Source organism: Fringilla coelebs (assembly GCF_963513975.1).
Source record: "Fringilla coelebs genome assembly, chromosome: 11".
Taxonomy (NCBI): domain Eukaryota; kingdom Metazoa; phylum Chordata; class Aves; order Passeriformes; family Fringillidae; genus Fringilla; species Fringilla coelebs.
The window spans coordinates 12,549,600-12,563,951 of NC_140037.1; the positions used below are offsets into that span (position 1 = coordinate 12,549,600).

The 14,352-nt window shown below is 37.5% G+C and overlaps 1 protein-coding gene across 2 annotated transcripts in view; it reads right to left on the reverse strand.

Moving 5' to 3' along the window:
- The window catches only part of TMEM164 (transmembrane protein 164), a 34,767-nt gene that overhangs the window by 17,266 nt on the left and 3,149 nt on the right, over positions 1-14,352 (reverse strand). For both annotated transcript variants that reach the window (XM_084212849.1, XM_084212850.1), the window contains 2 exons: positions 5,275-5,324; positions 3,621-3,687 (listed from right to left, as the gene is read on the reverse strand). In XM_084212849.1, the coding sequence (XP_084068975.1) occupies positions 3,621-3,687; positions 5,275-5,324 (117 nt within the window). The remainder of the gene's footprint in view (positions 1-3,620; positions 3,688-5,274; positions 5,325-14,352) is intronic.

Below are 14,352 nucleotides of genomic sequence, written 5' to 3' on the forward strand. Positions count from 1 at the left end.
AGCATAAGCACTTTTCACATGAGGAGAAACTGAAGACAAGGCATAAGGGATCTCCCATCAATCAAGGATTTCAAGAATCTCCTTGTGAAAACAAGTAAGACTTCATGTTCTAACTTAAACCAGCTACTGCCCAAAGAGCACAATGAGATCTTTCCATGCACTGAACTCAGCTTTAGAAAAATCTCTTCAAGGCAGCAGTAGAGTGGAGCCCAGAAGTCAGATATTTTGAATTGACCCCAAGAGAGCATGGACATAATACTAATTTAGATCAAACACTCAGACACAGCAGTTGGTTTTCAGTAGGCTCACAGGTTGACACTTTGCTCTGGTTTCTGACAGTAGCACTCCACTCTCTGTTAATTATTTATACCCTGGCTCAAGCACTGCATTGTGCAAGAGCACCTCCTCCATCATTCTCCACAAAGACCGCAGAGCGTGGCAGAAAAGCAATAAAAGGGACTCAACTCTCAGATTCTGGTCTTTCCTGTAGGACACCTAGAACAGCCTAATAAACACCAAACTGTACTGTACCAGCCACTTTCTTAGACATTATCAGTAAATGACACACATACCATTTTAATGCACACAGCATGTACACGTGCCCAAATATGCACAAACTTTGGCTCTATCACCTACCAGCCACCATCTCCCAAGAGCCCCCCACTGTTCCTGTTGTTTTCCTTTGTGCCAGTTAGATTAAGCCAGTTTAGAAATGACAATGTGCTACCAAACCTATTCCATTCTGCTGTGCAGGCACAGCCATTACAGGCAAACTATTTAGTGCAGTGAATTATTTCTCTAACAATAAACAATACAGCAGCCAATGATTGGAGCATACACGGAATGCACTGAAAGTCCTGCTCAGAGTATGATTCTACTCCCAACACAGTTTTAGAATATGGATCTCTCAGGCCAAATAGTTCTAATTATAGAATACAACAGCTTCTGGTAACATTAAAACTGCACCATCTCAGCTATGTGAGCTGATACCCGTGTATCCAACACTTTTAGGACATGTCCTGTTTTTTACTTTATCTATATGAACATTTTCAGGACATCAGCTTGCAAAAAATCCCCACTTTTAAACCAGTGGAAAGACTTTTCTTTAAAATTTGATTAATGCAACATGAAAGCTCCAGCAAACCCAGTTACTTTCCAAACAGTTGGAGTCTTTGTGGCAGTTAAATGAATATACATGCACAGCCAGGTTATCAGGACCTATACTGTGTGCCATAGAATATAAATACAGAGTAAAAAGAAATCTTTCTACTCCTGTATATCCTCTTATACCTTGCTGGATTCCTTTTGGGAGCCTAACTAGCCAATTCCCTCAGCATCTTCTTTATTTCTGAAAGGATAAGAACTCACAAAGGCACTGACTGGACAAGACACAGTTTTATCTTTATCCAATGTCTATCCCAAAGCACAGAGTTTAATTCCATCAGCATATGGCAAATAATGTAGCAAATAACTGCAATATTTAGGTGCCAAACAAATACAAGTGGGTGCATCTGTTGCTTAAGTCTGTTAACTGTTGGCACCCCAACCTCATGCCAAGGCAGGAAAATATTTTCTTGGAAAGAACAGAATAAACTGACCTCACCTTTCAGGCTACATTTTTTTTAACATCATCCCAGGTGCCTGTTTTAGTCCAACAAGATTTTTAACTGCATTGTTTAGCACAGTTTGACTGAAAGATTAAAATAACAGAAGGTAGAAACTTTCTACTGTAGTTTCAGTGAATATGTCAACTCACCATTTTCACTGGCAATACACTACTATTTTAAAAGAATTTTGAAATTACTGATGTTCTAAAAAACAACAACAACAACAACAACAAAAAAATTAAGAGATACATTACAAGAAAATGGAAACCATGAAATTATGCCAGAAGCTTCCACTTCAGGATAACTTAACAATGAAGCATATTTACAAAAAGATATTTACATTTCATTAAGTAATGTAACTGGTAGCAAAAACACATGACCCTAACAGACTCTGTCACAAAATGTAAGAGGTGTTCTGGAAATTACTTTGAACAAATTAACACTTACAACTCAAATCCTGATACCCACTAAAACATCCATCAACTGCTGAAGCAATGATTGTCTCTCATTCTGAATGACTGAATCAAAAGTTTTTCACTTAGGTATTAAAAAACCAGAGCAGCCAGCTTAGAAAAAAAAAAAAAAAAGAGGGTGTTATTTTTTTAATTCCTACTAGGTTTTAGGAGACATTTCCTGTTTCAGGACAATGTTGGTGTTAAAACCACAGTGAGAACTGTGGAGCAGAATGTGTGTCTGCCATAAGAGAGTCTGGATCAAGGCAGTGCTATATAACATCACCCACATACCCTGTGCCAGAAGAAACATGGAAAAGTGAAAAGCCTGGCAAGCAGCTGTTAGGCCAAAAATATCTTAAGTTGTAATTATTGCAAAAATATTTACTTTTGGACAGTATCTTTTGGCTACTCTGTTCCAAATTACAGGAACAATTTTATAAGTAGTCTGTATCTTTTGTGTTTAATCACCACTGCCCTAATATTAATGAGATCTGTAATAATGGCAGAGAAAATACAAGCTAATGATTTATTGAATATTTCAATATTTTTTCCTTCAAGGGTTACCCAGACCAATTTTGTCATGCCTAAGGTTATATATACTTAAAAACTAGATGGTTTTAAATACAAAATAAGAGTTTTCCTTGTCAGGAAAAGAACACTTGTTTTATTAATTTGTTGCCTCTTCAACAGTATCAAGTTTTAATAAAATGTAATTGCAAACTGCACATAAGCATTAAGTTTATACTTCATCTTATTTGGACAGTCAAGACTTGCAAGGAGATCCACCAAAAAAATCTGAAATGGATTCTGAGGCCCTCAACCATTTTGTTAATAATATTAATTCACCCCCTATTATTGATGTAGTTTGCTTAAATATGAAGTACTCATATCTGTCTTAAAACAGATATTAAAATAGCTGCAACAACAGATTTTTGCAGATAAATCATATGAAAAAATTAAAAGCATCTAGTCATAGATACATATACACCCCCTCTACATATTCATGAAGAACAGCTCTTGAAATAATCCTCAAAAATACTTCATTCAACTCACACTCAAAATAGCTTTTTTTACCTTTAAATCTAAATGGGTTTAAGAATCTCACTAGGAACACCAACAGGCTTTTTTTTTTTTTTTTTTTTTTTGGTCCAGGAGACTGAAGTTTTACAGCAGATTTGAATGACAGCCAACAACAACATTTGGCATTTTCCAGGCCTGAGGAATCCTGCATTTACAGAGTTTGAAAAGTCTGAAACTGAATCTTGACTACAGGCCACAAAGCTAACCTGTGAAAGCCTCTTTCAAAGCCATCAAGTTTTCCCTCCATTAGTGGCTAGAATGGGGCTAACACTCAATACAGCAGTGCTGTCTTCTCATACCAAGTTATAAACATCCAAAAATCCAAGATTGCTATTTTGGCTCCCCTGTAGTGACCAGGAGTCTACAGCCTGGTAAAAATGAACTTCAAAAGGCCAAGCAAAGCAAACATCTGACATCTCTCCAAAGATAATCTTTTAGAAATAAATAAAATGGAGAAGGAAACCCACAGTACACTCACCAGGCGTGTATTAACAACAGGAAACAGCAATGCTAAGAGGGCTCCATTCAGCATATGCATCTGCAACCTTAGAAAAGAGATGAGATGTTATTTCCACACATGGAAAAAATGCAATAATATTTTCATGTCTTTTATGTAGTACCTCTTCAATAAAGACAGCAAGACACTTAAAAATGGTTTAGGTTTGAATTTTAAGTAAGTCACTATTAAATGCAATAAAACTGGACAAAATCCTATCTTTAAATACACACTTAAAGAATTTCCTAAAGTAGGACTGCTTTCTATAATGAGCTTTGGATTCCTAGAAAGCCTGGGCTGCCCATAATCCTGTTCATGATGCAAGCTGCTAAATAGTTGGAATTCTGCTGTTCATTTGTCTTCCAGAGCTTAATATAGCATCTTTGATCAAGGGTTTTACTCCTCTTTACTCCTGCATGCACAGCTTCAAAGTAAAGCTTTAAGAATTTGAAAGAAGTCCCTTAAATAAAACAATTACATTTATCAAAATGAAACAGCAAGTCCAAAGCAAAGCATAATGCAGGAAAGTATTAATATACTCCATAATTTGTATAGCTTTCAGCCATCTTTTTTCTGAACTACTGTTGGATCATAGGAACAGAAAATTGGTATCAGAACTGTTTCAGTCTATTTTACATCAGACACAAACTAAAGAATAAATTGTCTCCCACCACTGTCTGTCCAACTCCTAGGAATTTAAAAGTAACTTGAGGGAGGAAAAGGTACTATGGTTTTAAAACATATTTTCAAATATAATTTATATGCTGTCAGGGTGTTAGAAAATAGATATACCCATTCTGAAAAACAACAAATATTGTGGCCTCTGCTCTACAACTGGTCTTCAGCAAAGACTGAAGTCTTCAGCAAAGACTTCCTGGACAGCAGACATACTTTCACACTCTCCAAGACAGAGATGCTAATACAGAGTCTTTGGTCTGCATAATCCCTGCAGAAATAAGGAACAGCAGGGAAAAGCTGCAGAAGGACTGTCTAAGGCATTCCCCCAGCATCATTTTTGCCTAGACTAAGACAAGGAAGAGTAGAGTTTAATGCCATGGTGGCAGCTACAGCCAGTGCCAAGTACCAGTGCCCAGGAAGTCCCTGACCCTCCCCTCAACACGTTGGCTGCACCCTCAGCTGCAGCCTGGGCTCTGCTGCTGCTACAGAAGTTAGTAACAATATGCAGTATTTTAGAAAAGACTGCACAGATCTGAGAAATACCCAACCAAGCCAGAGAGAATTTGCTTTGCCTATTTAACTTTACATAGCCACAATTTTGAAATCAGACCCAGACTGCCTGCACAGCTTCCAGCAAGGCACAGTTACTAACTTCTACTGAGGATGGTAAAAAAGATTCAAGGCCCATGACACAAATTATAGTAGCTCATACATTAATCTGCATTAATGCACAGCTACTGAGCTAATTCCTGTTCATCAGCGAGGCCAAACCCACCAACACACAAGAAGCAAGGATGAGGCCCAACACCCTGATTTAAGCCCTGACCCTTTTCAAAGTGTCATTTTTCAATCCAGCCAATATGCCTTTCCAACTTGATATTTCCCTTAGTATTTTATAAATTGCCTTCTAAAATACATTGTGCCAGTGGACAGAAATACAGTAAGGAAGAGGTAATACCTGAAGAGAATCATTGCAGTCCGACATGGGGGACAGGCAAGAAGAAAAATCTGAAATGTTAGAAACAAATTTAAATTAATGACAGTGACCTCTTTTAGAATCCATTTTCTAAATCTTTCCTACTCAGTTCTGTATGTCACAAATAATTTCTTGCCAGAAGATGTGTTTTACGGCAGAGCTGGAAAAGATTTAAAGTCTTTAACAAATCAAAAGGTCTCCCACTACTACCTACATATAAAAAAAGATTTAAACAGTATGAGCAGCACTGAGGGTTCAGCTTCTGCCACTGTCTGTGAAACTAGTCAAATTCTAATCAAGTTATTATTTGCATTATAAAAGGTCTCTCATAAACCAGATTACTGTATCACCAATCTTCTACAGCAGCTGCCTCAATCATGGTGAGGTCCTTGCTGCGCTAAATATCAGCATTTACAATATCACCACTGTCCTTCCTTTCACCAGTGCCAAAACCTCGCACAGTAACTTCATATTAACAAATCCTGCTCTAGATATGAGGAGATTATTACATAAATATTCAGTAATAAAAGTTCTTTTTTTTTAATGCTGTCCACTACTGCAAAGAGACTCTGGTCTCTTTCACCAAATGTGTTTCTTCCAAGCATTGCAGGGTTAGGAAGAGGCCTCCAATGGATACTGAAATTAATCACTACCAGCCATGAACTTGCAGCAATAGAAGAAGTGTTGAAATCTGGATCATCCTACTGAGCCCTTTCATACACAAGGGGCTTCCTGTCATCACTATACAAACAAATGTGCACATTCCAAATATTTTATTTCCAGGTCAAGTTCTTAATATACAGACATCTGTATGTTCAAGTCTCAACAACAGCTTAGAACACAACACACACTCAGATTGTTTTTCCCGAGTCATACAACACTGTAACAAAGGCACAGTAAGAGAGGCAGCAATTAAATTTAATGGAATCTACCTCAAGACATTTTCTCAGTGAATACTGTTAAAATCCAATCAGTTTATCTGAAGTCTTGCATTTAAAAAGCAAGCAATTTAAACTCATTAGGGCAGGTTAAGGAGGAAGAGAACATAACAGGTGCATGATTAGAATCACTAATGGATGTTTTCCTGTGCTAAGAGAAACAAAGAAGAAAAAAGTACATGCCAGAAAAATCTTATGAGAGCTCTGTATATCTGCTCGCAAGACCAATACAGCTTCTGGGAAAAGTGTCTAACACTTATTATGCTTCATTATTCCATTGGTGCATATTTTGGAATAAACTTTGTTTACTAACTGAAGTTCCTTGAATTGTGGACTACATTTTCCCTTCTCTGGAGACCATAAATATCTTGTACAGCCCTTCTGTGAAAAGTATTTTCTCACTTGCGACCTGTGTGCAGAGTCAAACATTTTAAACACTCCATGTTGTATCTTAGTAAATAGAGATATGATATCCAGAGACTCACCAGTTCATCTATAGTTTTAAATTTGATTATTTTATCATTTGCTTAAATTCAGAAATCTGACAGGAGATATGTGTTACTGTTGAAGCATGGTTAATACGTTCATGAAACAAATTCTGCTCTTCCAAGGGAGAATGCAATTTCTTTTTATCTCCTACATCTTAAAAAAGAACAAAACCAAAAAACAAACAAAAAAAATCCCAACCCTATAAACTGATCTTCTTCTCTGTATGCACAAAATAAACAACAATAAATATGTCTTAATGACATTAGACCTTTCTTTTTCTAACACCCTGCAGAGTGCTCCAACTACTACATGGTAGAGCAGAAGCTACAATCTGAGTCTCAGTACTGCCTGAATCCCAGCACTGAGGACTAAAACAGCTCACATTTAAAAAGGATGGCAGTGTTACAAGGACTGAGATGGACATACCAATTTAAATCACTTCACTACCATGGAGACAGGCAAAGAAGAGAACACGATTCACAGCTGACTATTTTTATTTCAACTCAACTGAAAGAAACAGTTTCAGACCCTGATGAGGGGAAAACCAAATATTTAGCACTTTAAAGCATGAAACTCTCTCTGTTAAAGGGATCTTTCAGAAAATAAGCCTGGCTTCCAGTTTTCATGACAGCAGAGAAATTATAACTAGAATTTTTATGCTAAAAGTTTAGGATCATGGAAGAGATTTTCAAATGCTTCAGCTCTAGCAGCTTAATATCAACACTTTCTCTTTACATATGTAGATACTTGCCATGATAAACAAATCTCAACTTCTTAAAGGGAAATTTTAAAGGACACTCTTGCATCTGATTTTTCAAAGATCTGTATAAAAGTGTCATTACTCAGCTCAGAGTATCAGCAGTCTTAAATACACAGTTCACAGCAGACAAGCTCATAAGCTCCAACACAAGTGTTCCCACACTGATCCCATAATCCTACTACATTTCACTGTCATATTGGAAATCCAGTCCTTTGCCTTGCAGGAGGGAACAGTTCTGTTCCACAAACCAAAGAATCCTTAGTTAAACCAGCAGCAGGGCTGTGCAGAGCTCCCAGCCTCTGTTCTCCTGCAGAACTCCTGAGTTTTGAGGCACTGGGGCTCTCAGAATCCCCGGCCCAGCTGGCACTGCAGAGCTCCGGCAGACACAGGCAGTGTGTAGGGTAAAGCACAATGAAGCTGTCCTTGCCCAAGGCAGGATAACTCAACGCAATTATCCCATTAATTTGGAGATATTAGTGAGTTTGATTTTTTTTTTTTAGATTAATATAGAAATAATTTTATTCAAGAAACCTATTTTACAGTTTGCATATCTGGACTTCAGCAATAGGTAAGTGCACCAGTTTAAAGAGGTGGAAAAAAGTACACAAACCATCAAACAGCTGGTTTCCTATTTTACATTTAACTGTAGTGCTAGATTGAAAAATAATAAATAAAAAAATAAAAATAATATTTGTAGTTTGATAAGTTCAGACTACTAAATCTGGAAAAAAAGAAAAGATACCAAAAGATGTTACATTCTAATTGCTAAATAGGAGCACATTGAATGTATTTAATATTTTAGCATAAAAATCACTGCTGCCTCACTGCAGCTGTCAGACAGGTTCAGGGATTAATGTGTCCTATGTTAATGTAGTGCTAAGGATACTCATGATTCAAAGCAAAACTGCTGACAGAGCATTAAGAAATACTACAATAAAAGTAGTTTGTGTGTGACATAAAGCAGACTCCAGAACACGAGCTGCCTGTCCCAGGTTCCACCCCCCAGCTTTCCAGTTCTACCCAGGGATGGATGCTGTGTAGCAAGCTGAACAGCTTCCATCCTCTACAATCTAATGTATTGTACATGATTATGTCCCTTGGAACATTCTAGGTTAGTCTCCCCTTCCACAGGCTTGGTTTGTTTAATCAGCAAACCCATATTCACCTTCCTCCCTTTTAGAGTCTTAGGGGAAAGATTTCTAGACTTCTCATAGTTCAGGATTAATAATTAACACATGACTCAGGTCTTTCTATGAGTGCATTAGCATGAGCTATCACACCTTAGGAATTAGTATTTCAGAGGTCACTGAAGTTACTTTTCCTTTTTCTCTAACTACCATCTGTACCAGCCCTTCACTAGTAGTGGGTTCTTCATTCCCCGTTCTTAAATCAGTGCTTAAAAAAAACCTGACAATTAAAACCATATCTGAGGTAAAAGAACAAAGAGGGTAAATTTTAAAAGAAGTCCTAATTTCAATTTCTTAAGAAAATTTAATTCACACTGAATTTAGATTAACTTGTATTTCCCTCTGTCAGTGACACATAATTCACAAGAAGATTCTCACATGCATATTCACTTTTTTTAGTTTTTCTCCAGAGAAGGATGTTTTGTATTGCTTTTCTACAAAAGCAAAATCATTATAGAAAAGCCCTGCTCTACTCTGTCCTGAGTCACCTTTTTTCTTGTCACAGTTCGAAATTCCTCATTTTGTAGGATTTTACAACTGAAATTTTTAGCCTTTAAAAACACAAGACAGTAAGTAACTAATACAGCCTTACTACAGCCAACTCTTACTAATGAAATAGCAACACAATCCATAAAAAGCTAAGGCATACAACATTGCATTCCTGATAATTTAAGCTGGCATTTCACTAACCGACAAAGTATTACAATTCAAACCATTAAATTTGCTTGACACTAATTTCTTGGCCATCTGAATAAACAAACCCTCACCACCTCAATGCAAAGCCCTGAGGAAGTGCCACCAGTTCCCATTACACTCTGCAGGTTTTGAACTCGTGGCCCAGGACCAGTTCCTGGTGAACACAGACATGGCTCAAACTGCTGCAGGGGATGTGGCTGGTGTACAGCCCCTTCAGTAAAACTCCACAGCTGGAACTGGGACTGTCAACATTGACAGCAGGGCAAGGAGACAGCAAACAAGGCCTCCTGAGACTGGAAATCACGAGATGAAAGACATCCCAGTCCCTGGAATTTATAAGGTATCCAGTGTGGTTACTGCTGCTGTTTTCATTCATCACTCCACTGAAAATCCTATGAGATGTAGGATTTCTTTTTTGCCTGTTTCAGGCAGCTACTCCTGAAACATCAGTTTAAGTTACCAGCAAACAACCTACATGGAATGGTGTGTGAAACTGCCAAATAGGATAGAAAAAATCCATCCTAAAAATATATTGCAGCCAATAGCAATACATCATAACACTGGACAGTACACTGAAAGCTCTGTTCTGGAAAAAAAATCTAAACAGAAGAAGAAAAAATAAACAAAAAGAGGCCTTTATCTCCCCAATATCTTGCTCAAACTACACATGTCACACTTTGAATGATATTTGCTTTAAATCTGTACTGATCTCATCAAAACAAACCAGTATCTGGTTACCTAATCATTCATCTAGTGGCCTTTAGCTGATAACACTCAGTGTAAATATTTGGGGTCAGAGAAAGCTAAGCTTTTTCATCCAGTTTCCAATCATGCAGTTCCTACTCCTGCTTAGAGAGCAAGATACCCGTTGTCAACTCCCCACTTTTTATGTTCTTCTCTTCTAAGAATATTCAGAAAAAAAAGGAGAGAATTGTCTAAGAATGCATTACAGCCTGAATCACAGTATTTCCAAACTCTAGCAACTTCAAAACAAAGGCTTAACTGAGAGCTTTAGACTCCAATTCCTGAACTAGAACATTCACCAGCACCAGCACGTGTTTCTGTGGTCCCTGGCACCTGGACTAAAGCTTAGGATAAAGCATCACTGGCCAAATCTTGTTTAAATTAAAATGGTTGGTCCATAATCTCTTCAAAGAAAGAAAAATGAATCACAGCCTGAGGACACATTTGCTATCCTCTTTATACTAAACAAAAAATTACTCTTATTTCTGACTAAGAAACCCTGCCTCATGCTAATATTTTCCCATTTCTCTGCTATATGCTGGGATTCACTAAAAGTAAACACAATGGTGAAACAAAGTATAAATAGTGTTAAAGCTATCACAGAAAAGCTTTTCCTCAGTCCTATATGTAATTATTACAATAATTGCAGTATCAGAAAACCCCTCTAAACTCCAGTTGATTGTGTTTTTTAAACACAATAAAATCATTGCTTAAAAACAAAAGAAATAATACAAATTAAGACAAAAATAACAAGAAAAAACCTGACAGTTCTGGGAACCAGGGCAGATTAAGCTATCCAAGCACGCCCTGGTGCTCTGAAGGCCAGACCAATGGCTCTGGAGCACTGCAGACTGGGGATACAGGAACTGATGGATTGTCTCCTGAGCTGTCAGTCCCTGTGTGTATCCCTGCTCTCATCTTCCTGGAAGGAAAATGCACTCCTTTGCAAGAAATGAGGCTTGCCACCAAGAAACACAGGTGCTGTTAGTGCTTTAATTCTTCTTCATCTGCCCTCTCTCACCACACACCAGCATGAATTTCCTCTCTAGCCATCAGCTGTAAGGAAAAGCATCACAAGTTAACTTGCAGCTGGAAAAAGAAAAAAGATGTTCAAAAGGAAGTGTATGTTCATAGACTTACACTTTTAAAAATGCATATATTTTCATAAGAAATTGTGTCCCTTTAATTTTAATTCAAGGTTTTGAAGGGCCAGAATATTTTAAAAAATATACAATTTAACTGATTCTTCCAAATATTACAAAGCATGTAGGAACCATGTATGCAAATTAAGAGGAAAAAAAAGGGAGTAAGTAAGTAACTACCTAGATGTATTTTGCTACATATTCCCAAATGATGCAGGATTCAGTCAAGCTATGTTTATTATGTAAATTCTGGAAACAGCCCATTGTTTCAAAAACAGTAACCTCTTTTGCAGAGGGCAGAAAGGATCCAGATCTCTAAAGAAGCCAGAACTGGAAATAATGCACATAAAATTTAGTATTCACTGATCTGCAGATACACTTAGCTTTCACTTTATTTATGCAAACATCAGACCAAAACCACTACATGAAACCTATCCTTCTTTCCAACTATTGCTTCCCTTTTACATTTACTGTTCTTTGCCTAAAAAGATCACCAAAACAATAATCCAGAAAAACAGATGTTTCCTACAAACACACTTTTCTTTATTCCAAACAAATGTCAGTCCTTAACTGGCTGAAGTATAATTGAGTGAAGAATAATTCAGTGAAGAACTGGAATGCAATTACAATAACTGACCAGCTGAAATTTATCACTGAGAAATCATTTTTGCAAAACTCTTTCTAGAATAAAATAGAGTTGCAAAACTTATTTTAAGATTGGTATTAAAGCACCATTCTGGAAGAAGGCCTAGACTTACTAAAGACACATTCAAAATCCACAGCAGTTTATAAGAACAAGTGGCTGTACCTGTAATTTTAGGATTAGATTACAGTCATGTTTCTGCCACTTCCTTAAGGTTTTAATAAAATTATACACACACTGTTTTAATTTCTACAGACTGGTCAGTCATAACCTTCAGTCTTTAAAACTGAAGATCCTTTTAAAAAGAAAAACATTATAATATTCACATAATCATTAATGTTGGAAAGGACCTTTTAAGCTTATTCACCCAACCAGTGTTACCTACAACCTCTGCTTTAGATGGCTTTTTCCTTACTTTTTTCTTTTTTTTTTTTTTTGTTACAAGTTTCTCTTTTGCAATACAGACTGTTTTAGCCTTGGCTCCTGTCTACACCTAATTTTAATTGCCTGTAAACTCCAGCTGGGTGTCTTCAGGACATTAAGAGACATCTGTGTTTACATTTGCATTAAGTTACCTTGATTGTAAATAGCAGGTTGCAAATTCTGTGTGTCAAATTACAAACTGGGGGTACAGGAACAAATGATGGAGAACAACTTCTTTATATAAATTCTAACTGCTCCTTCACTGAACCTGAAACAAAGAACTGCTACATGAACACAAGGGTTTTGGCTGAAAAGTAACATATTAGCTTACAATGTAAGACTTAACCAAAAGAAAATATTCTATTACCAGCTGTTAAAACCAGGTGGGGCAGTGTTCTTATCTCCTCCAAGACCCATCCTCCCTCCAGGGGGATATCTTCTATTATTGGGCCACTGGGTCTCACTGCATGACTGATAAAGTTACATCATCCCAGTGTGAGATGTTCCACCTGGGGAGGAGCCAAGCATTCCTACCTGGATATAATCTGACATTCAGAACACCAAAGCAGCCTTTTCCCACTGGATTCCCTGAGGAAGACCAGACCATCTACACCACCAGTGGACCCTCAGAGGAAAACCACACCCTTCTACAGGATCTCTGCTTCAGCAGAACCACCCCTGCCACTGCAGGACCCATTAATTGCACTGCTACCAACACCCTGACCCACAGCGTGTCAGGTTGTATCCTGACTCTGTCAGTGTTTTACTACTACTGCATTTATTTTAATTTTCCTATTAAATTCTAGTTCTGACTTGGGATCTCTCACTGGTTTGCTTTCAAAGTAGTACAAGTAAAAAAAATTAAAGTTTAAAGAATACAGAATAGATAAAGAAAATTGGTTAGAAATCATTTGGTTTGACATTGCAAAGAATGAAATTTTCCTTTCACCTCACTAAACCAATGCTCATAGAAAGGGACACAACACTTGTGTGCATACTTCTCAACAAGCACAGGACCTGGCTGCTGCTCAAGGTCTCCTTCACAAAGCTTGTAAAGGAATCAACAGTGCTGTATTTGGCTCTCGAGGAAATCTTCCCTCTCACACTGCTCAATCAGAAACTTTAAACATTTCCTTCACACAGCCAATTTCAATACCACAATGATGTCCCCTAAAATACTAGAAAGGATTAATGTCTTGAAAATATAACACCTGGTTCCTTGAACATATGCTGATTTTTGTTTTCTGCTATGGAAAGGCAAAGGTTTTGAACAGCCTAAAGATTTAATGTTTCCCTTCTATGTCAGGTCTGCAGCAGCACTGGTCCAATCATATTGCCAGTCCTAAAAGGAGAGTGGTTTGTGGCTGGGTTTTGTTTTCTAACAGAGGTATTCAAATAATTTTGACAAAGACCATTTTTTATGTAAAGAAAGAGTTCACTATGAATTCCTTCACAGACTTCTCCCCATGCTCTACGACACACTAACTACACATCATGCTGCACAAACAATCCCCATCTCCATCCCACAGCTGGCAGAGAAACCACACCAGTTTCCATTCACCTTTGTTACAAAATATATATAGTTTTTTAAGACTTGAAGGATTTCTCTCTCAATGATGCTGCATGAGTCACCCTGGTGAAGAAACACCCTTCTTCCTCCAAAAGCTAAACAAGAAGCCAAAACCCAGAACAGGAAATGAGTGCCACAGCTTCTAGTAATTCAAGCAGATGACAGGATGGCAACAAATTCTGGGAAGCTGATCAGCCATGAGATCTGTTGAGGCAGTTAAATACATTCACTTGATCAACACTTCATCCTTGCAATGACACATCTAAACTAGTTCTTTCCACTTATGAAAAGATTTGAACACAGGTTGGCATGATAGGCAAAAATCAGCCACCTGGTCAGAACAGACACATTTCTAAAACTCAGTAGCCATTGTGTTACACAGTTTTATCAGCCCAAATGCACACACACCTAACTTCCATTTTACTTTGATCCCATTTCAGTCTTAGGTCTTTTAAGAGCAGGAATTTT